Here is a 21,022-nt window from a genome sequence, read left to right as displayed (position 1 = left end):
CTTCTGGGCCGTTGTAAGTGATCGTGTGTTTATTTTTGTTATTAGAGAAGATTTTTGTGTATTTTTTTTTCAATTTTCTTCTATTTTGTGTCTTTACAGCTTTTCCGTGAAGTTCGAATCATGAAGGGACTGAACCACCCGAATATTGGTGAGAGTAGACCCCCTCGAGGCGCGGCCTCCGCCCTCCACTCACTTCTGTCGCTCACTCTCCTATTTCTTTCTTACAGTAAAACTCTTTGAGGTGATTGAGACGGAGAAGACGCTCTACCTGATCATGGAGTATGCCAGCGGAGGTACGGGGTCTCTTCTCTCCCTTCCTTCCCTCACTGATACCCCCGATCCCCACTTATTGCTTCCTCGTCTTCCTCCTACTTCAGGTGAGGTGTTTGATTACCTAGTGTCTCATGGACGGATGAAGGAGAAGGAAGCTCGTGCCAAATTTCGTCAGGTAAGTGGGGTCTATCCTCCATCTCTGCTCTGATGTTTCTACATTGAATGGCCACTTTATTACAGACACCCGTCCCGCAGAGCGCCGGGCACCTGGTGGCATCGGGTGCAGTCGGAGGGGAGGTTGTTCTGCCGGAATATCGGCCCCATGTGGACAGGGTCATTATTGGAGGTGCTGATCGACGCGATCTGCCTCATCCCTGAGATGTTCTGTAGGAATAAGATCTGGGGACTCTAAGGGCTGAAGCATTGAGGAAAATGCAATCCATGACTGTACGACCCCCGGGGCATGGTCCTTCTGCCATGGGGGAAGCAGCCGACATGAATGGAGGAAATGTCACAATAGTTGGGTAATTCCTAATGTCCAAATGACAGTTAGGAAAGGAGCACCAACAAATCTGTCCCCACCGTTACTGCACCTCCGCCAGCCTGACAGGAAGGAATCATCCATCTATAAGTATCAGAGGAGTCAGGGTGTACCTAGAAATCTGTCCCCACCGTTACTGCACCTCCGACAGCCTGACAGGAATGAATCATCCATCTATAAGTATCAGAAGAGCCAGGGTGCACCAAGAAATCTGTCCCCACCGTTACTGCACCTCCGCTAGCCTGACAGGAAGGAATCATCCATCTATAAGTATCAGAGGAGTCAGGGTGTACCAAGAAATCTGTCCCCACCGTTACTGCACCTCCGCTAGCCTGACAGGAAGGAATCATCCATCTATAAGTATCAGAGGAGTCAGGGTGTACCAAGAAATCTGTCCCCACCGTTACTGCACCTCCGCTAGCCTGACAGGAAGGAATCATCCATCTATAAGTATCAGAGGAGTCAGGGTGTACCAAGAAATCTGTCCCCACCATTACTGCTCCTCCACCAGCCTAACAGGAAGGAATCATCCATCTACAAGTATCAGAGGAGTCAGGGTGCAGCAAGAGATCTGTCCTCACCGTTACTGCACTTCTGCCAACCTGACAGGAAGGAATCATCCATCTACAAGTATCAGAGGAGTCAGGGTGCAGCAAGAGATCTGTCCCCACCGTTACTGCACTTCTGCCAGCCTGACAGGAAGGAATCATCCATCTACAAGTATCAGAGGAGTCAGGGTGCAGCAAGAGATCTGTCCCCACCGTTACTGCACTTCTGCCAGCCTGACAGGAAGGAATCATCCATCTACAAGTATCAGAGGAGTCGGGGTGAACCAAGAAATCTGACCCCACCGTTACTGCACCGTTAGATTATTGGGGTGCCAATGTAATTTCCAGCTGCAGGCTGTTCATTATAACGATTCTTCACTTTCTCTTCTAACCCTTTCATGGAACAATTAATCACATCCATCTTTCCTCCAGAATGATTCTTTAAATCCTACTAGGATCTTTTCACCAGATCAATTCTTCGATCCTCCTCTGATCCTATCATCAGAATGATTCTTCACTTCCTCTTCTAACTTTTTCATAGAACAATACATCATATCCGCCTCTGATCTTTTCCACCAGAATGATTCTTTACATCCTACTATGATCTTTTCACCAGAACGATTCTTTAATCCTCCTCTGATCCTTTCATCAGAATGATTCTTTTTATCCTATTCTGATCCTTTCATTAGAACAATTCATTAATCCTCCTCTGATCCTATCATCAGAATGATTCTTCACTTCCTCTTCTAACTTTTTCATAGAACAATACATCATATCCGCCTCTGATCTTTTCCACCAGAATGATTCTTTACATCCTACTATGATCTTTTCACCAGAACGATTCTTCAATCCTCCTCTGATCCTTTCATCAGAATGATTCTTTATATCCCATTCTGATCCTTTCATTAGAACAATTCATTAATCCTCCTCTGATCCTTTCATCAGAATGATTCTTCACTTCCTCTTCTAACCCTTTCCGGGAACAATACATCCCATCCACCTCTGATTCTTTCATCAGAATGATTTTTTTACATCCTCCTCTGATCCTTTCACAAGAACAATTCTTCTCTTCCTCCTCTGATCTCTTCACCAGCACGATTCATCAATCCTTCTCTGATTCTTCTCAACAGAATGATTCTTCACGTCCTCCTCTCACCCATTTCATTAATGGGTTGTTTCCATCTACATGACCCCCTTCCTCTGGTGGTTTTTCTTCTCATCACTTTTGGTACTTTTCTAGCACCATGCCTTGTTGGAGGCCACTTAGATGTCTCCTTTCTACCGTTGTCCTGTGGATTCACATTGAAATTGATTCCCCAGAACTAATGAGGGGAATTTACACTGCGCTGAGGGGCGTCCTGTGGGAAGATCCAGTCGTTATACAGATGGTGTCTCTAATAAGGTGGCGGTTTCGAGTACGTCTCCGATAATAGTGACCGACGTCTCTTTTCCCTACAGATTGTATCAGCCGTCCACTACTGTCACCAGAAGAACATTGTTCATCGAGATCTCAAGGTGAGAAGGTTTCCTGCACCCTAGGTCCGCACCGACTGCCTCCACCCTTGTATCACGTCCCTCTCCTCCCACTTGTGCTTTAGGCTGAGAATCTCCTGCTCGACTCTGAGGCCAATATAAAGATCGCAGACTTTGGGTTCAGTAATGAGTTTACTCCTGGAGGAAAACTTGACACGTTCTGTGGGAGTCCCCCATATGCCGCACCTGAATTATTCCAGGGCAAGAGGTACAATGGTCCTGAGGTGGATGTGTGGAGCCTGGGGGTCATCCTCTACACGCTGGTCAGTGGCTCCCTGCCATTTGATGGACAAAACCTTAAGGTAAGGCTTTTTCTTGTGTGAATGAGGTCAACTGTAGAAGAAGAAGGATTAAAACGTGCAAACGCGAGCATGTGTCCCCTCAGGGGGCAGCTGTGGGGCAATGTTTTTTGGTTTCTAGCAGGGAGGCTCCCCTGGCACTACTCATTAGCCTACTGGGGTGCAGGTCTTGGGACCCTGCTCGATAGTTTCCTGGAGTGATGCTCTCATGATGCTGCTCCCACATCTTTATTGCTTGGTCTCCGATACGGGTGCTTGGATGCTGTTCGTTGGTCTCTTTGTTGTTGGTCCTTGGATGCTGGTTATTGGTGTCTTGGGATGTGGGTCCTCAGATGCTGATCATTGATCTCTTGGATGAGGTTCCTCAGATGAGGTTCATTAGTCTCTTGGGTGCAGATCCTTGGATGCTGTGTGTTGGTGTGGTGGGGGGCCGATCCCCGAATGCTGTTCACTGGTTTGTTTGGTTGTGGATCCTCGGATGCTGTTCGTTGGTCTCTTGGGTGAAGGTCCTCGGCTGCAGTTCGTTGGTGTTGTGGCGCGTGGGACCTCAGATGCTGTTTGTTGTGCATGTGGGTTGCTGGTCCTCAGATGCCATTTATTGGTTTCTTTTGGTGTGGGTCCTCGCATGCTGTTCATTGGTCTCTTGGGTGCAGATACCCGGATGTTGTTTGTAGGCCTTTTGGGTGAAGCTCCTCAGATGCTGTTTGTTGGTCTTGTGGGGTGCAGGTCCACAGATGTTGTTCATTGGTTTCTTTGGCTGCGGGTGTTCAGCTGCTGTTCGTTTGTCTCTTGGGTGCGGGTCCTCGCATGTGGTTTGTGGGATGCTGGTTCTCAGACGCCATTCAATGGCTTCTTTGGGTGTGGGCGTTTGGATGCTGTTCGTTGGTCTCTTGGGTTCAGGTCCTCAGATGCTGCTCATTGGTTTCTTTGGGTGTGGCTTCTCGGATGCTGTTCATTGGTCTCTTGGTTGCAGATCCTTGGATGGTGTCTGTTGGGTGCGGGTCATCGGATGCTCTTTGTTGGTCTCTTGGGTATGGATCCTCGGATGCTGTCTGTTGGTCTTATGGGGTGCTGGTCCTCGGATGCCGTTCATTGGTATTTAAGGTGCAGGTGTTCGTTGGTCTTTAGGGTGTGGGTCCTCGGATGCTGTTCATTGATCTCTTGGTTGCAGATTCTCAAATGGTGTCTCTTGGGTGTACAGGTCCTCGATTGGTGCTTGTTGCCCTCTTGCATGCAAGTCCTTGGATGCTGTTTGTTGGTCTCTTCTTGGGTGGGGGTCCTGAGATGCTGCTCATTGGTCTCTTGGATGCTGTTCCTTGGATGCTGTTTGTTGGTCTTTGGGTGCGGGTCCTCGAATGCTGTTCATTGGTCTCTTGGGTGCGGATCCTCGAATGCTGTTCATTGGTCTCTTGGGTGTGGATCCTCGAATGCTGTTCATTGGTCTCTTGGGTGCGGATCCTCGAATGCTGTTCATTGGTCTCTTGGGTGCGGATCCTCGGATGCTGTTCATTGGTCTTTGGGTGCGGGTCCTCAGATGCTGTTCATTGGTTTTCCGGATGCGGGTCCTCATATGCTGTTTGTTGGTCTCTTGGGTGTGGATCCTCGGATGCGTTTCATTGGTCTCTTGGGTGCGGATCCTCGGATGCTGTTCATTGGTCTCTTGGGTGCAGGTTCTCTGATGCTGCTCATTGTTCTCTTTGAGTGCGGGTTCTCGGATGCTGATTGTTGGTCTCTTGGGAGTGGGTCCTCAGATGTCGTTGTCCTTTGGTCCCTTGGGTCCTCTGGTGCCATCCTTTAGTTTCTTTGGGTGCGGGTCCTCGGAGGTCGTCCTTTGGTCTCCTGGGTAGGGCTCTTTGGTCCCTGGTGTGCAGCTCCCGGGATGTTGGTCCTGATGGAGGTGTTGACCAGGCTGTGATGTTCTTTTTTTTCTGTTTGGCAGGAGCTGAGGGAACGTGTCCTTCGTGGCAAATACAGGGTCCCATTCTACATGAGCACAGACTGTGAAAGTGTCTTGCGCAGGTTCCTGGTGTTGAACCCCACCAAACGCTGTACCCTAGAGGTGACCACACCACTTCTGCCCCTCACCCTTATCCTCTTCTTTTTTAACCCTCAATATCATAACTCTTCTTTTGTTTTAAACCTTTTTTTTTCTCTCAGCAAATAATGAATGACAAATGGATGAATATCGGGTTTGATAGTGACGATCTGAAGCCATACAAGGAGCCGGAGGAGGACCACGCCGATCCCAAGCGCATTGGTGAGGGCGACGTACCCAAACACTGTTCCCCTACCCTTACTTACTAATGACCCATGACGACACAGGACTACTCCTCCCATTATCTTGTGTAACGTCTGCTTAGTGGTGGCATCATTGAATATAAAGGGTTCATGTTGATTTCGGCCAGTGGTAAAGCTCCAGATCGCTCTCCCCCAGGACTTTCTTTGTGTGGGCTGATTTGTTGCGTTCCCTGGCACAGAACGAGTCCTCGCAAATTCTAGCACTTTGCTTGTCCGTGAGTGTCAGTGCTGAGTGTCTCCTCGTCTTCCTCAGAGATTATGCTGGAGATGGGATATTCCAGGGAGGAGATCAAAGACGCTTTAAACTCTAATAAGTACAATGAAGTAATGGCGACCTACCTGCTGCTGGGGCGGAAAGCCGAGGTGAGACCGGACATCGGCGCAGTCCTACCACCGCCAGGTGAGACCGTGCTGACATCTCCCCTCTGTATCCTGCAGAACGAAGGCGGGGAGTCTCGCTCGGACAGCACGCTCTCACTGTCTCGCAGCCGAGTCACCTCAGACGTCACCAATGGTGCCACCAAGTCATCATCAACCTCCCACAGCAAGAACCAGCGAGGCTACCAGAGGCAGCGGAGGCACAGCGACTTCTGTGAGTACAACTCAGGCATGGCCACCAAGATCCACCCGCCCCAAGTGACCCAGGGGGGAGACACAAAAAAGGATACAGGATAATGACACTGACACTGGGGGTACAGGATAATGACACTGGGGGTGCAGGATAATGACACTGACACTGGGGGTACAGGATAATGACACTGAGGGTACAGGATAATGACACTGGGGGTACAGGATAATGACACTGGGGGTACAGGATAATGACACTGGGGGTACAGGATAATGACACTGGGGGTACAGGATAATGACACTGGGGGTACAGGATAATCACACTGACACTGGGGGTACAGGATAATGACACTGACACTGGGGGTACAGGATAATGACACTGGGGGTACAGGATAATGACACTGACACTGGGGGTACAGGATAATGACACTGGGGGTACAGGATACTGACACTGACACTACGGGTACAGGATAATGACACAGACACTGGGGGTACAGGATAATGACACAGACACTGGGGGTACAGGATAATGACACAGACACTGGGGGTACAGGATAATGACGCCGACACTGGGGGTACAGGATAATGACGCCGACACTGGGGGTACAGGATAATGACGCTGGGGGTACAGGATAATGACACTGACACTGGGGGTACAGGATACTGACACTGGGGGTACAGGATACTGACACTGTGGGTACAGGATACTGACACTGTGGGTACAGGATACTGACACTGTGGGTACAGGATACTGACACTGTGGGTACAGGATAATGACACTGAGGGTACAGGATAATGACACTGACACTGGGGGTACAGGATAATGACACTGGGGGTACAGGATAATGACACTGACACTGGGGGTGCAGGATAATGACACTGGGGGTACAGGATACTGACACTGACACTACGGGTACAGGATAATGACACAGACACTGGGGGTACAGGATAATGACACTGGGGGTACAGGATACTGACACTGACACTACGGGTACAGGATAATGACGCCGACACTGGGGGTACAGGATAATGACGCCGACCCTGGGGGTACAGGATAATGACGCCGACACTGGGGGTACAGGATAATGACACTGGGGGTACAGGATAATGACACTGACACTGGGGGTACAGGATAATGACACTGGGGGTACAGGATAATGACACTGACACTGGGGGTACAGGATAATGACACTGGGGGTACAGGATAATGACACTGGGGGTACAGGATAATGACACTGGGGGTACAGGATAATGACGCTAACACTGGGGGGACAGGATAATGACACTGGGGGTACAGGATAATGACACTGACACTACGGGTACAGGATAATGACACTGACACTGGGGGTACAGGATAATGACACTGGGGGTACAGGATACTGACACTGACACTACGGGTACAGGATAATGACGCCGACACTGGGGGTACAGGATAATGACGCCAACACTGGGGGTACAGGATAATGACGCCGACACTGGGGGTACAGGATAATGACGCCGACACTGGGGGTACAGGATAATGACGCCGACACTGGGGGTACAGGATAATGACACTCGGGGTACAGGATATTGACACTGACAACAGCCGCCATTTTGTGGATGGCGCTTCCCTTGTGATGATGTCATGCTTCCTCTATAGGTGGTCCTGCACCCACTCCCTCCCAAGCCAAGCGCAGTCCTCCTGGGGCAGTTGATGATGGCGCAGTCGGGGAGCGTCTTGCCCCCAGGAGGGGCAGTGGATCTGTGAGTGGGGGTAGCCGGCCTCCCCCTCCCTCCAGCCCTATGGTTAGCCACGCCCACAATCCGAACAAGGCGGAAATTCCTGAGCCACGCAAAGAGGCTCCACCCACAACTGTAAGGATATGACTTTGCTCACTTCTCACCATTTTCAAGAACTCTGCTTACTGCCAAGCTGTGCTGAAAACCCGCACTGATCTCATCCAGTTTGTGGTTTGCTACGATGTGTCAGTGCAGGATCCAGCTCACCATGGATTGTGCGGACACATTGTAACAAGCCGTCAGCTGTGAGAAGCTCTGGGCGGGTTCTCGGCCTATTCTGGGCGGGTTCTCGGCCTCCTGTGGGCGGGTTCTCGGCCTCCTGTGGGCGGGTTCTCGGCCTCTTCTGGGCGGGTTCTCGGTCTCCTCTGGGCGGGTTCTCAGCCTCCTATGGGCGGGTTCTCGGCTTCCTCTGGGCGGGTTCTCGGTCTCCTCTGGGCGGGTTCTTGGCCTCTTTTGGGCGGGTTCTCGACCTCCTGTGGGCGGGTTTTCTGCCCCCTCTTGGTGGGTTGTCGACCTGTTTTGGGCGGGTTCTTGACCTCCTGTGGGCGGGTTCTCGGCCTCTCCTGGGCGGGTTCTCGGCCTCTCCTGGGCGGGTTCTCGACCTCCTGTGGGCGGGTTCTCGGCCTCTTTTGGGCGGGTTTTCGGCCTCCTCTGGGCGGGTTCTCGGCCTCTTTTGGGCGGGTTCTTGGTCTCCTCTGGGCGGGTTCTCGGCCTCTTTTGGGCGGGTTTTCGGCCTCCTCTGGGTGGGTTTTCGGCCTCCTCTGGGCGGGTTTTCGGCCTCCTCTGGGCGGGTTCTCGGTCTCCTCTGGGCGGGCTCTTGGCCTCTTTTGGGCGGGTTCTCGACCTCCTGTGGGCGGGTTTTCTGCCCCCTCTTGGTGGGTTCTCGACCTGTTTTGGGCGGGTTCTCGACCTCCTGTGGGCGGGTTCTCGGCCTCCTCTGGGCGGGTTCTCGGCCTCTCCTGGGCGGGTTTTCGGCCTCCTCTGGACGGGTTCTCGGCCTCTTTTGGGCGGGTTCTTGGTCTCCTCTGGGCGGGTTCTCGGCCTCTTTTGGGCGGGTTCTCGGCCTCTCCTGGGCGGGTTTTCGGCCTCTTCTGGGCGGGTTCTCGGCTTCCTCTGGGTGGGTTCTCGGCCTCCATTGGGCGGGTTTTCGGCCTCTTTTGGGCGGGTTTTCGGCCTCCTCTGGGCGGGTTCTCGGCCTCCTCTGGGCGGGTTTTCGGCCTCCTCTGGGCGGGTTCTTGACCTCTGTCATGTGCTGATTTCTCTCTGTCTGACAGATGAACACTCCCCCGGGTGTGATGGGGCGCAGGAACACGTATGTGTGCACAGACCGCCACGCTTCAGAGCGCCATTCCCTGCTCCATAACGGAAAGGAGAACAGGTAAGTGTTGGGCTGGCGGGATGTGACCGGATGACGCCGCTCCTTCTGACCGCCAGCTCTGTCTTGTCACTCAGCTCCACTCCTTCTCGCCCGCCCGCACCGTCGCCCTCTACGCAGAGCATCGCAGAGCGCAGCTGCCTGTCCCGAGGATCCAATGTCCGCAGCACTTTCCACGGCGGCCACGTCCGAGATCGGAGGGGTCAGAATCCACCTCCCAGCTCACCGACGCACCCCCACGAGGGGCTAAATCAGAGCCGATCCCGAGCCACCTCCAACCTGTTCAGCAAGCTGACCTCCAAACTGACCCGCAGGTAAGGCAGAATATGGAGGGGCCCGGGAGACCCCGACAGACCGACCCCGGCGAAATAGGTGACGTGTTAGTGTAGATGAAGGCATGATGGGAGTATCCGCGAGGTGGGCCGCACTGTGCTGAACATGAGGACCCCTGGGGCAGATATAACTGCGACCAGACAGGACGGCAGATGTTCGGCCCAGTCTGCGCCCGCTGCGGCCGTCGGGTACACATGTGCTGCTGACTTTACACCCTCTTAGTCCTTACACGGTACATTACCTCCTGTCCTCATTGCTCAGATCGCCCCTATCCCTAACCCAAAAATGTAAAAAAAAATTCTATTTGGTGTCGTCCTATTCCCAAAAAATTGCAATCTTTAAACTATAAAATAATAAAAAAAAGCCAGAGATTAGATTTGTCGGTCCCCAGGAACAGGAGGAAAGCATGAAATTTGGCCACAACGGGAAAGGGTTAAACTTGCTTTTCCCTACAGATCCAATGTCGGTTTTATCACTTCCCAGAGCGTCAGGGGGCTGCAAAGTCCCAAATGTGCAAAGGTGTCTCTGGGGGGTCCGGACGCGCCTCTGCCGTCTCATCCTGTGGGTACAATCACACCCGGCCATGTCCGAATATCGCCATTGTACCCACAGGATGAGACGGCAGAGGAGCGTCCGGACCCCCCAGAGACACCTTTGCACATTTCGGTGGTCAGTGCGGTTGTATTTCGGCCTCACCTGATCAATAGTCTGAGACTGACCGGAAGGGTTTTACGGGATCACAAGAGGAGGTTTCAAAAAATGGTACAAATTCTTCCAGCGGTGTGTAAACTTATCAGAACAACTGCACATTGTGCCTGCTTCTCTTAGTTGTGTTGCACCCGGTGAGCACAATTTCATTGTACCCGCGGCTGTCAGTTGTATTGTACATACTGCGCTCGGTTGCATTGTACCCGCTTTCAGTTACATTATACCCGCTGCGCTCAGTTGCATTATACCCGCTGCGCTCAGTTGCATTGTACACGCTGCGCTCAGTTGTATTGTACCCGCTGCTATCAGTTGTATTGTACATACTGTACTCAGTTGCATTGTACTCTCTGCTTTCACTTGCATTGTGCCTGCTGCGCTCAGTTGCATTGTACCCGCTTTCAGTTGCATTGTACTCACTGCGCTCAGTTGCATTATACCCGGTGCGCTCAGTTGCATTATACCCGCTGCGCTCAGTTGCATTATACCCGCTGCGCTCAGTTGCATTGTACCTGCTTTCAGTTGCATTGTTCCCATTTTCAGTTGCATTGTACCCGCTGCGCTCAGTTGCATTGTACCTTTCAGTTGCATTGTTCCCATTTTCAGTTGCATTGTACCCACTGCGCTCAGTTGCATTGTACCTGCTTTCAGTTGCATTGTACCCGCTGTGCTCAGTTGCATTGTTCCTGCTTTCAGTTGCATTGTACCTGCTGCACTCAGTTACATTGTTCCCACTTTTAGTTTTATTGTTCCCATTTTCAGTTGCATTGTACCTGCTGCGCTCACTTGCATTGGACCTGCTGCGCTTAGTTGCATTGTTCCTGTTTTCAGTTGCATTGGACCTGCTGCGCTGCGCTCAGTTGCATTGGACCTGTTGCGCTCAGTTGCATTGGACCTGTTGCGCTCAGTTGCATTGGACCTGTTGCGCTCAGTTGCATTGGACCTGCTGCGCTGCACTCAGTTGCATTAGACCCGCTGCGCTCAGTTGTGTTGAAATCTCGGTATCTGTAGGTGGGTGACACAGTTGGGGGACACTAGTGGACTGTACTGGCCGTTGCTCCCCTTTCTGCTTTCCTCCTTTCCTATCACCTGCCTTCTGATAGTTTTTCTCCCCCCTCCCCTCTGTCTTTCCCCCCTTTCCTTTTCTGGCTTTCTCTCCAGGGTCGCTCTTGACCCCTCTAAGAGACAGGCGTCTCACCGCTGTGTGTCTGGAGTGTCTCTCCCTCAGGACAGCAAGATCAGTAAGTGTCTCCCTGTAATAATCCGTGGGCCGAATCCTTCGTCTGGTGGACTCCATTGTCCTGCAGCCACGTAACAACCTTCTGCCCCAAAAAGTGCAACGTGACTGGGTGAGGAGGGGCGCTCCAGCTCTGTGCCTGGTGTCCATGAGAAGAAAGGTGTAGGCCTGTGTGTGGCCCCATATCGCCTGGCCTTGTAGTCCACTCTCGGGTCTAGTCCTTAAAGGTATTAGTGGTGTCCGGCCGTGTGGTCCGCGCCCGGGTCTGGTCCTTACAGGTATTAGTGGTGTCCGGCCGTGTGGTCCACACCCGGGTCTGGTCCTTACAGGTATTAGTGGTGGTCGGTCGAGTGGTCCATGCCCAGGTCTGGTCCTTACAGGTATTAGTGGTGTTCGGTCATGTGGTCCGCGCCCGGATGTGGTCCTTACAGGTATTAGTGGTGTTCAGTCATGTGGTCCGCGCCCGGATGTGGTCCTTACAGGTATTAGTGGAGTTCGGTCATGTGGTCCGCGCCCGGATGTGGTCCTGACAGGTATTAGTGGTGTTCAGTCATGTGGTTCGCGCCCAGCTCTGGTCCTTACAGGTATTAGTGGTGTTTGGCCGTGTGGTCCGCGCCCAGGTCTGGTCCTTACAGGTATTAGTGGTGTTCGGTCATGTGGTCAGCGCCCGGATGTGGTCCTTACAGGTATTAGTGGTGTTCGGTCATGTGGTCAGCGCCCAGGTCTGGTCCTTACAGGTATTAGTGGTGTTTGGCCGTGTGGTCCGCGCCCAGGTCTGGTCCTTACAGGTATTAGTGGTGTTCGGTCATGTGGTCAGCGCCCGGATGTGGTCCTGACAGGTATTAGTGGTGTTCAGTCATGTGGTTCGCGCCCAGGTCTGGTCCTTACAGGTATTAGTGGTGTTTGGCCGTGTGGTCCGCGCCCAGGTCTGGTCCTTACAGGTATTAGTGGTGTTCGGTCATGTGGTCAGCGCCCAGGTCGGCTTCTTTATTATGGTGATATTGGCCACTTTTTGCTCATGAATCTCTCATCTGCTCTCGTGGCTCCAGGATCTTCATTCTTGGTCTTGTTCTTTTGCCTTTCTCTTTGCCCATAAGATGGGAATGATGATACATCACAGCACGACCGCCCTCATTTCCTTCACCCCCATATTTTTACCATCGCCTCCCCGCACCATTACACCATCTGCTACTACATAATGCAAAATAACACCTGCTCCTCCTCCTGCACCATTATACCATTACTGCACCATTATACTATCACACCTCCTCCCTGCACTATTATACTATCACACCTCCTCCTCCTTCCTGCACCATTATACCATTACTACACCATTATACTATCACACCTCCTCCCTGCACCATTATACTATCACACCTCCTCCTCCTTCCTGCACCATTATAACATCACACCTCCTCCTCCTCCTGCACCATTATACCATTACTACACCATTATACTATCACACCTCCTCCCTGCACTATTATACTATCACACCTCCTCCTCCTTCCTGCACCATTTTATCACCATTACACTGAGTGTTGATCAAGTTGTTCTTGGTGAATTTGAGAAGAACCTTTTGGTTCTCTTGGATTTTCGGACTCGTGCTCCACATTAGAGGTGATCGCAGATGGTCGCTGTGACTTCTGGTGCAATTGATGACGTGTGAAGCTGACGCTGTGGAGCGGTCCAGTTGGTGAATGATGGTGTCACCATTGCTCTCCTAAGTCCTGCGGTTCCCCCTCTGCCTGCATCACCCAGTATAACAGCCCCATATTTCCTGTAGGGCCCGGTGTGAGGGTCAAGCTCTAGGACGGGTCCATTAACCTTGTCTAATTCTTCATGGTATCATCACCTTTATTTCCAGGGTCACAGACGAATCTGAGAGAGTCCGGAGACCTGAGGTCACAAGGCAAGTACTCATCTATTCCTTACTACCACCCCATTATATCAGGAGATAACGCAGCCTCCACCATGGAGCAGTAGTGAGGGGAGGAGATAATGGAGCCTCCACCATGGAGAAGTAGTGAGGTCATGAGATGACGCGTCTCCACCATGGAGCACTAGTGGGGTCAGCAGATGCTGGGGCCTACACCATGGAGCAGTAGTGAGGTCAGCAGATGATGGGGCCTCCACCACGGAGCAGTAGTGAGGTCAGCAGATGATGGGGCCTCCACCACGGAGCAGTAGTGAGGTCAGGAGATGATGGGGCCTCCACCATGGAGCATTAGTGAGGTCAGGAGATGATGGGGCCTCCACCATGGAGCAGGAGTGTGGCCAGCAGATGCTGGGGCCTCCACCATGGAGCATTAGTGAGGTCAGGAGATGATGGGGCCTCCACCATGGAGCAGGAGTGTGGCCAGCAGATGCTGGGGCCTACACCATGGAGCAGTAGTGGGGTCAGCAGATGCTGGGGCCTCCACCATGGAGCAGTAGTGTGGCCAGCAGATGCTGGGGCCTCCACCATGGAGCAGTAGTGTGGCCAGTAGATGCGGTGGCCTCCACCATGGAGCAGTAGTGTTGGCAATAGATGCTGGGGCCTCCACCATGGAGCAGTAGTGTGGCCAGCAGATGCTGGGGCCTCCACCATGGAGCAGTAGTGAGGTCAGCAGATGCTGGGGCCTCCACCATAGAGCAATAGCGTGGTCAGCAGATGCTGGGGCCTCCACCATGGAGCAGTAGTGAGTTCAGGAGATGATGGGGCCTCCACCACAGACCAGTAGTGTGGTCAGCAGCTGCTGGGGCCTCCACCATGGAGAAATAGTGTGGTCAGCAGATGCTTGGGCCTCCACCATGGAGCAGTAGTGAGGTTAACAGGTGATGGGGCCTCCACCATGGAGCAGTAGTGAGGTCAACAGGTGAAGGGGCTTCCACCATGGAGCAGTAGTGAGGTCAGCAGGTGATGGGGCCTCCACCATGGAGCAGTAGTGAGGTTAGGAGATGATGGGGCCTCCACCACAGACCAGTAGTGTGGTCAGCAGATGCTTGGGCCTCCACCATGGAGCAGTAGTGAGGTTAGCAGGTGATGGGGCCTCCACCATGGAGCAGTAGTGAGGTCAACAGGTGATGGGGCTTCCACCATGGAGCAGTAGTGAGGTTAGCAGGTGATGGGGCCTCCACCATGGAGCAGTAGTGAGGTCAACAGGTGATGGGGCCTCCACCATGGAGCAGTAGTGAGGTCAGCAGGTGATGGGGCCTCCACCATGGAGCAGTAGTGAGGTCAGCAGATGCTGGGGCATCCACCATGGAGCCATAGTGAGGTCAGCAGATGCTGGGGCCTCCACCATGGAGCAGTAGTGAGGTTAGCAGGTGATGGGGCCTCCATCATGGAGCAGTTGTGAGGTCAGGAGATGATGGGGCCTCTACCATGGAGCAGTTGTGAGGTCAGGAGATGATGATGGGGCCTCCACTATGGAGCAGTTGTGAGGTCAGGAGATGATGATGTGGCCTCCACCATGGAGCAGTAGTGAGGTCATGAGATGACGCGTCTCCACCATGGAGTACTAGTGGGGTCAGCAGATGATGGGGCCTCCACCATGGAGCAGTTGTGAGGTCAGAAGATGATCGGGCCTCTACCATGGAGCAGTTGTGAGGTCAGGAGATGATGATGGGGCCTCCACTATAGAGCAGTAGTGGGGTCAGCAGATGATGGGGCCTCCACCATGGAGCAGTAGTGTGGTCAGCAGATGATGGGGCCTCCACCATGGAGCAGTAGTGTGGTCAGCAGATGATGGGGCCTCCACCATGGAGCAGTAGTGGGGTCAGCAGATGATGGGGCCTCCACCATGGAGCAGTTGTGAGGTCATGAGATGACGCGTCTCCACCATGGAGCAGTAGTGTGGTCAGCAGATGATGGGGCCTCCACCATGGAGCAGTAGTGGGGTCAGCAGATGATGGGGCCCTCCACCATGGAGCAGTAGTGTGGTCAGCAGATGATGGGGCCTCCACCATGGAGCAGTAGTGTGGTCAGCAGATGATGGGGCCTCCACCATGGAGCAGTAGTGGGGTCAGCAGATGATGGGGCCTCCACCATGGAGCAGTAGTGGGGTCAGCAGATGATGGGGCCTCCACCATGGAGCAGTAGTGTGGTCAGCAGATGATGGGGCCTCCACCTTAGGGCACAGTCAGTCGACTGTATGACTTAGAGCCAGCGTGGCAGTTGTGTTGGCAGTTGTGTCCAGCAGGGCAGCCATTTTCCCCCTGTGCTCCCTTCTTTTCATTTCCCTTTCTCTCTCTTTCTGCAGTAGCTATATACCTTGGAATAAAGCGTCGGCCCACTCCGGCCTGCTCCGACCTTCCGGGGATGTGACAAAATCCACCCGGCGCCCCCCCTTGAATTCGCCAGCCCCCTCAACTGCTCCCAGTGAATCTTACCCAGTGGGAAGACCTCGGCCCTTACCAGGCAAGCTCCGCCCACTTGTCACCGTTGGGACGCTGGGACTTTAAGAAGGGGATATATTCGTTCCGTGGAGTCCTCTAGGATGCTGCTGTAGCTTTTTGAAGCTGGGACAAGCCCCATCGGGGGTGAAGCACGACTAGTCTGGGGCAGCCACCCCCTCCTGTACTGTTGGGACGCTGTGCCTTTAAGACGGACGCCTCCTGGTCTGGATTGCTGCACCTGTAGGGATTTGTCTGAGGATCTGTGGCCGAAGCAGGAGGACGACGTCCACTCCACCCATGAGACGCCCCTTCTGGACGTGCCATGCCCACTCATGTACTGAGAGCCGTGCCATCAGTGGCGGGGGAGGGGCGGTGATTTTTACTCGGGGTTTTGCGCAGTGTGAACCTGATGCTGGATCCGAGACCTTATTAACAGTTTCCTTCCCAAATTCTCTCCCATCTCTGGCTCCGCCCACTCAAATAACGGACAATATATTAGCCCCTCCCCCGACATATGTGCTATGTTAACCGGTTTTCCATGACACTTCCCAGCCCCGCACTTTCGTCACCCCCTGATGAATCAGAAGCTCCTCCCCCTGCGCTCATAGACCGCCCGTCACGCGGAGGGCCGGTGTGTATATAATGATATGTGCAGGTCACGCAGATGCCTGGTGGGGGGAGGTGTTATTTGGGTGCTGCCATCCTCAAATATAATATCGCCTGGTGTAGTGCCCACCTACCAAACCCAGCACTGGATTGTTCTGCACCCTCCTCATCACTGTAACCCCGTCTCCATCTAAAACCCACTTGCTTTACTGCATCTTCATCACTGCTGCAAAACCACCGCCTAGCCTTGAAATATCACTGCACCGCCATTACTGCAAAAGCTCTGCTTACACCCCACCCCGACACTGCTGCACTGCACCCTCCTCATCACTGCAGCCTCCGACATCATCTGCACCCTACACCCGAAACTGCTGCACTGCACCCTCCTCATCACTGCAGCCTCCGACATCATCTGTACCCTACACCGATACTGCTGCCAGCACCCTCCTCATCACTGCAGCCCCCGGCACCATCTGCACCCTACACCCGAAACTGCTGCACTGCACCCTCCTCATCACTGCAGCCCCCGACACCATCTGTACCCTACACCCGAAACTGCTGCACTGCACCCTCCTCATCACTGCAGCCCCCGACACCATCTGCACCCTACACCCAAAAACTGCTGCACTGCACCCTCATCACTGCAGCCCCCGACACCATCTGCACCCTACACCCGAAACTGCTGCACTGCACCCTCCTCGTCACTGCAGTCATCCCCGGCACCATCTGCACCCTACACCCAAAACTGCTGCACTGCACCCTCATCACTGCAGCCCCCGACACCATCTGCACCCTACACCCAAACGGCTGCACTGCACCCTCCTCATCACTGCAGCCCCCGACACCATCTGTACCCTACACCCGAAACTGCTGCACTGCACCCTCCTCATCACTGCAGCCCCCGGCACCATCTGCACCCTACACCCGAAACTGCTGCACTGCACCCTCCTCATCACTGCAGCCAGCCCCGACACCATCTGCACCCTACACCCCGAACTGCTGCACTGCACCCTCCTCATCACTGCAGCCCCCCGGCACCATCTGCACCCTACACCCGAACTGCTGCACTACACCCTCCTCATCACTGCAGCCCCCGACACCATCTGCACCCTACACCCGAAACTGCTGCACTGCACCCTCCTCATCACTGCAGCCCCCGACACCATCTGCACCCTACTCCCGAAAACTGCTGCACTGCACCCTCCTCATCACTGCAGCCCCCGACACCATCTGCACACTACAACCCAAAACTGCTGCACTGCACCCTCCTCATCACTGCAGCCCCCGACACCATCTGTACCCTACACCCAAAACTGCTGCACTGCACCCTCCTCATCACTGCAGCCCCCGACACCATCTGCACCCTACACCCGAAACTGCTGCACTGCACCCTCCTCATCACTGCAGCCCCCGACACCATCTGCACCCTACTCCCGAAACTGCTGCACTGCACCCTCCTCATCACTGCAGCCCCCGACACCATCTGCACACTACACCCAAAACTGCTGCACTGCACCCTCCTCATCACTGCAGCCCCCGACACCATCTGTACCCTACACCCAAAACTGCTGCACTGCACCCTCCTCATCACTGCAGCCCCCGGCACCATCTGCACCCTACACTGCTGCACTGCACCCTCCTCCTTAGAGATGAGGGAACCTGAGGTTCGATGTTTGGGTTCGGAAACCGACTTCCAAAAAAACAAGGTTTGGGTTCAAAGTTCGAGTGAGTTACGAGTGCAAACCACTGAAGCGATCAGCGCGGAGCTCGGGTGTGAGGGATGCTCAGCCGGTGTGAGCCGTGCGCAGTGTGTGATCGGCTCGCACTGGGGGTAACATCAGCGCGATCAGATATCAGATATAGGGTGCAACAAAAACAAAAAAATATGTGTGTGTATATATATATATATATATATATATATATATATACATATTAAAAAATCCTGACCACCCGCCCCCGGAAGTGTTCTGCTTCTGGCTGGCAGCACGTGGATGGAGCCACGAAATGCCCAATTACTGACTTCCATTGAGGTTTGAATCAAGTCGGGGTCAAAACCAAACTTTTTTAAGGTTCGACTGTTCCTACAGAACTGAACTTCCAAAGGTTCGCTCATCTCTACTCCTCCTCATCACTGCAGCCAGCCCCGACATCATCTGCACCCCACACCTGATACTTCTGCCCTGCACCCTCCTCCTCATCACTGCAGCCAGCCCCAACATCATCTGCACCCCACACCTGATATATCTGTCCTGCACCCTCCTCTTCATCACTGCAGCCAGCCCCAACATCATCTGCACCCCACACCCAAAACTGCTGCCCTGCACCCTCCTCTTCATCACTGCAGCCAGCCCCAACATCATCTGCACCCCACACCTGATATATCTGCCCTGTACCCTCCTCTTCATCACTACAGCCAGCCCCAACATCATCTGCACCCCACACCCAAAACTGCTGCCCTGCACCCTCCTCTTCATCACTGCAGCCAGCCCCAACATCATCTGCACCCCACACCTGATATATCTGTCCTGCACCCTCCTCTTCATCACTACAGCCAGCCCCAACATCATCTGCACCCCACACCCAAAACTGCTGCCCTGCACCCTCCTCTTCATCACTGCAGCCAGCCCCAACATCATCTGCACCCCACACCTGATATATCTGCCCTGCACCCTCCTCTTCATCACTACAGCCAGCCCCAACATCATCTGCACCCCACACCTGATATATCTGCCCTGCACCCTCCTCTTCATCACTGCAGCCAGCCCCAACATCATCTGCACCCCACACCTGATACTTCTGCCCTGCACCCTCCTCTTCATCACTGCAGCCAGCCCCAACATCATCTGCACCCCACACCTGATATATCTGTCCTGCACACTCCTCTTCATCACTACAGCCAGCCCCAACATCATCTGCACCCCACACCCAAAACTGCTGCCCTGCACCCTCCTCTTCATCACTGCAGCCAGCCCCAACATCATCTGCACCCCACACCTGATATATCTGCCCTGCACCCTCCTCTTCATCACTACAGCCAGCCCCAACATCATCTGCACCCCACACCCAAAACTGCTGCCCTGCACCCTCCTCTTCATCACTGCAGCCAGCCCCGACATCATCTGCACCCCACACCCGATTATATCTGCCCTGCACCCTCCTCCTCATCACTGCAGCCAGCCCCGACATCATCTGCACCCCACACCCGATTATATCTGCCCTGCACCCTCCTCTTCATCACTGCAGCCAGCCCCAACATCATCTGCACCCCACACCTGATATATCTGCCCTGCACCCTCCTCCTCATCACTGCAGCCAGCCCCGACATCATCTGCACCCCACACCTGATATATCTGCCCTGCACCCTCCTCTTCATCACTGCAGCCAGCCCCAACATCATCTGCACCCCACACCTGATATATCTGCCCTGCACCCTCCTCTTCATCACTGCAGCCAGCCCCAACATCATCTGCACCCCACACCTGATATATCTGCCCTGCACCCTCCTCCTCATCACTGCAGCTAGCCCCAAAATCATCTGCACCCCACACCCGATATATCTGCCCTGCACCCTCCTCTTCATCACTGCAGCCAGCCCCACATCATCTGCACCCCACACCCGATTATATCTGCCCTGCACCCTCCTCCTCATCACTGCAGCCAGCCCCGACATCATCTGCACCCCACACCCGATTATATCTGCCCTGCACCCTCCTCCTCATCACTGCAGCCAGCCCCGACATCATCTGCACCCCACACCCGATATATCTGTCCTGCACCCTCCTCTTCATCACTACAGCCAGCCCCAACATCATCTGCACCCCACACCCAAAACTGCTGCCCTGCACCCTCCTCTTCATCACTGCAGCCAGCCCCGACATCATCTGCACCCCACACCCGATATATCTGCCCTGCACCCTCCTCTTCATCACTGCAGCCAGCCCCGACATCATCTGCACCCCACACCCGATATATCTGTCCTGCACCCTCCTCTTCATCACTACAGCCAGCCCCAACATCATCTGCACCCCACACCCGATTATATCTGCCCTGCACCCTCCTCCTCATCACTGCAGCCAGCCCCAACATCATCTGCACCCCACACCCGATATATCTGTCCTTCACCCTCCTCTTCATCACTACAGCCAGCCCCAACATCATCTGCACCCCACACCCAAAACTGCTGCCCTGCACCCTCCTCTTCATCACTGCAGCCAGCCCCGACATCATCTGCACCCCACACCCGATTATATCTGCCCTGCACCCTCCTCCTCATCACTGCAGCCAGCCCCGACATCATCTGCACCCCACACCCGATTATATCTGCCCTGCACCCTCCTCTTCATCACTGCAGCCAGCCCCAACATCATCTGCACCCCACACCCGATATATCTGCCCTGCACCCTCCTCCTCATCACTGCAGCCAGCCCCAAAATCATCTGCACCCCACACCCGATATATCTGCCCTGCACCCTCCTCTTCATCACTGCAGCCAGCCCCGACATCATCTGCACCCCACACCCGATATATCTGCCCTGCACCCTCCTCTTCATC

General features: G+C 53.9%; 1 protein-coding gene across 4 annotated transcripts in view; it reads left to right on the top strand.

Annotated features, from left to right (window-relative positions):
- Positions 1 to 18,399, top strand: part of MARK4 (microtubule affinity regulating kinase 4) — a 41,180-nt gene extending 22,781 nt beyond the window's left edge. Inside the window, exons 4-18 of one of the 4 annotated variants that reach the window (XM_075323118.1) lie at positions 100 to 148; positions 228 to 293; positions 378 to 448; positions 2,821 to 2,877; positions 2,961 to 3,197; positions 5,134 to 5,253; positions 5,352 to 5,451; positions 5,746 to 5,855; positions 5,931 to 6,084; positions 7,699 to 7,913; positions 9,113 to 9,216; positions 9,273 to 9,527; positions 11,413 to 11,492; positions 13,353 to 13,397; positions 15,730 to 15,887. In XM_075323118.1, the coding sequence (XP_075179233.1) occupies positions 100 to 148; positions 228 to 293; positions 378 to 448; positions 2,821 to 2,877; positions 2,961 to 3,197; positions 5,134 to 5,253; positions 5,352 to 5,451; positions 5,746 to 5,855; positions 5,931 to 6,084; positions 7,699 to 7,913; positions 9,113 to 9,216; positions 9,273 to 9,527; positions 11,413 to 11,492; positions 13,353 to 13,397; positions 15,730 to 15,794 (1,728 nt within the window). In that variant the 3' untranslated portion in view covers positions 15,795 to 15,887. Of the gene's footprint in view, positions 1 to 99; positions 149 to 227; positions 294 to 377; positions 449 to 2,820; positions 2,878 to 2,960; positions 3,198 to 5,133; positions 5,254 to 5,351; positions 5,452 to 5,745; positions 5,856 to 5,930; positions 6,085 to 7,698; positions 7,914 to 9,112; positions 9,217 to 9,272; positions 9,528 to 11,412; positions 11,493 to 13,352; positions 13,398 to 15,729 lie in introns of all 4 variants that reach the window. The other 3 variants (XM_075323119.1, XM_075323115.1, XM_075323117.1) reach the window with 3 other exon arrangements.
- Positions 18,400 to 21,022: the final 2,623 nt, after the last annotated feature.

This window comes from Anomaloglossus baeobatrachus, chromosome 9, assembly GCF_048569485.1.
Source record: "Anomaloglossus baeobatrachus isolate aAnoBae1 chromosome 9, aAnoBae1.hap1, whole genome shotgun sequence".
In the NCBI taxonomy this organism is placed as follows: domain Eukaryota; kingdom Metazoa; phylum Chordata; class Amphibia; order Anura; family Aromobatidae; genus Anomaloglossus; species Anomaloglossus baeobatrachus.
This window is presented reverse-complemented; position numbering and strand designations above follow the sequence as displayed.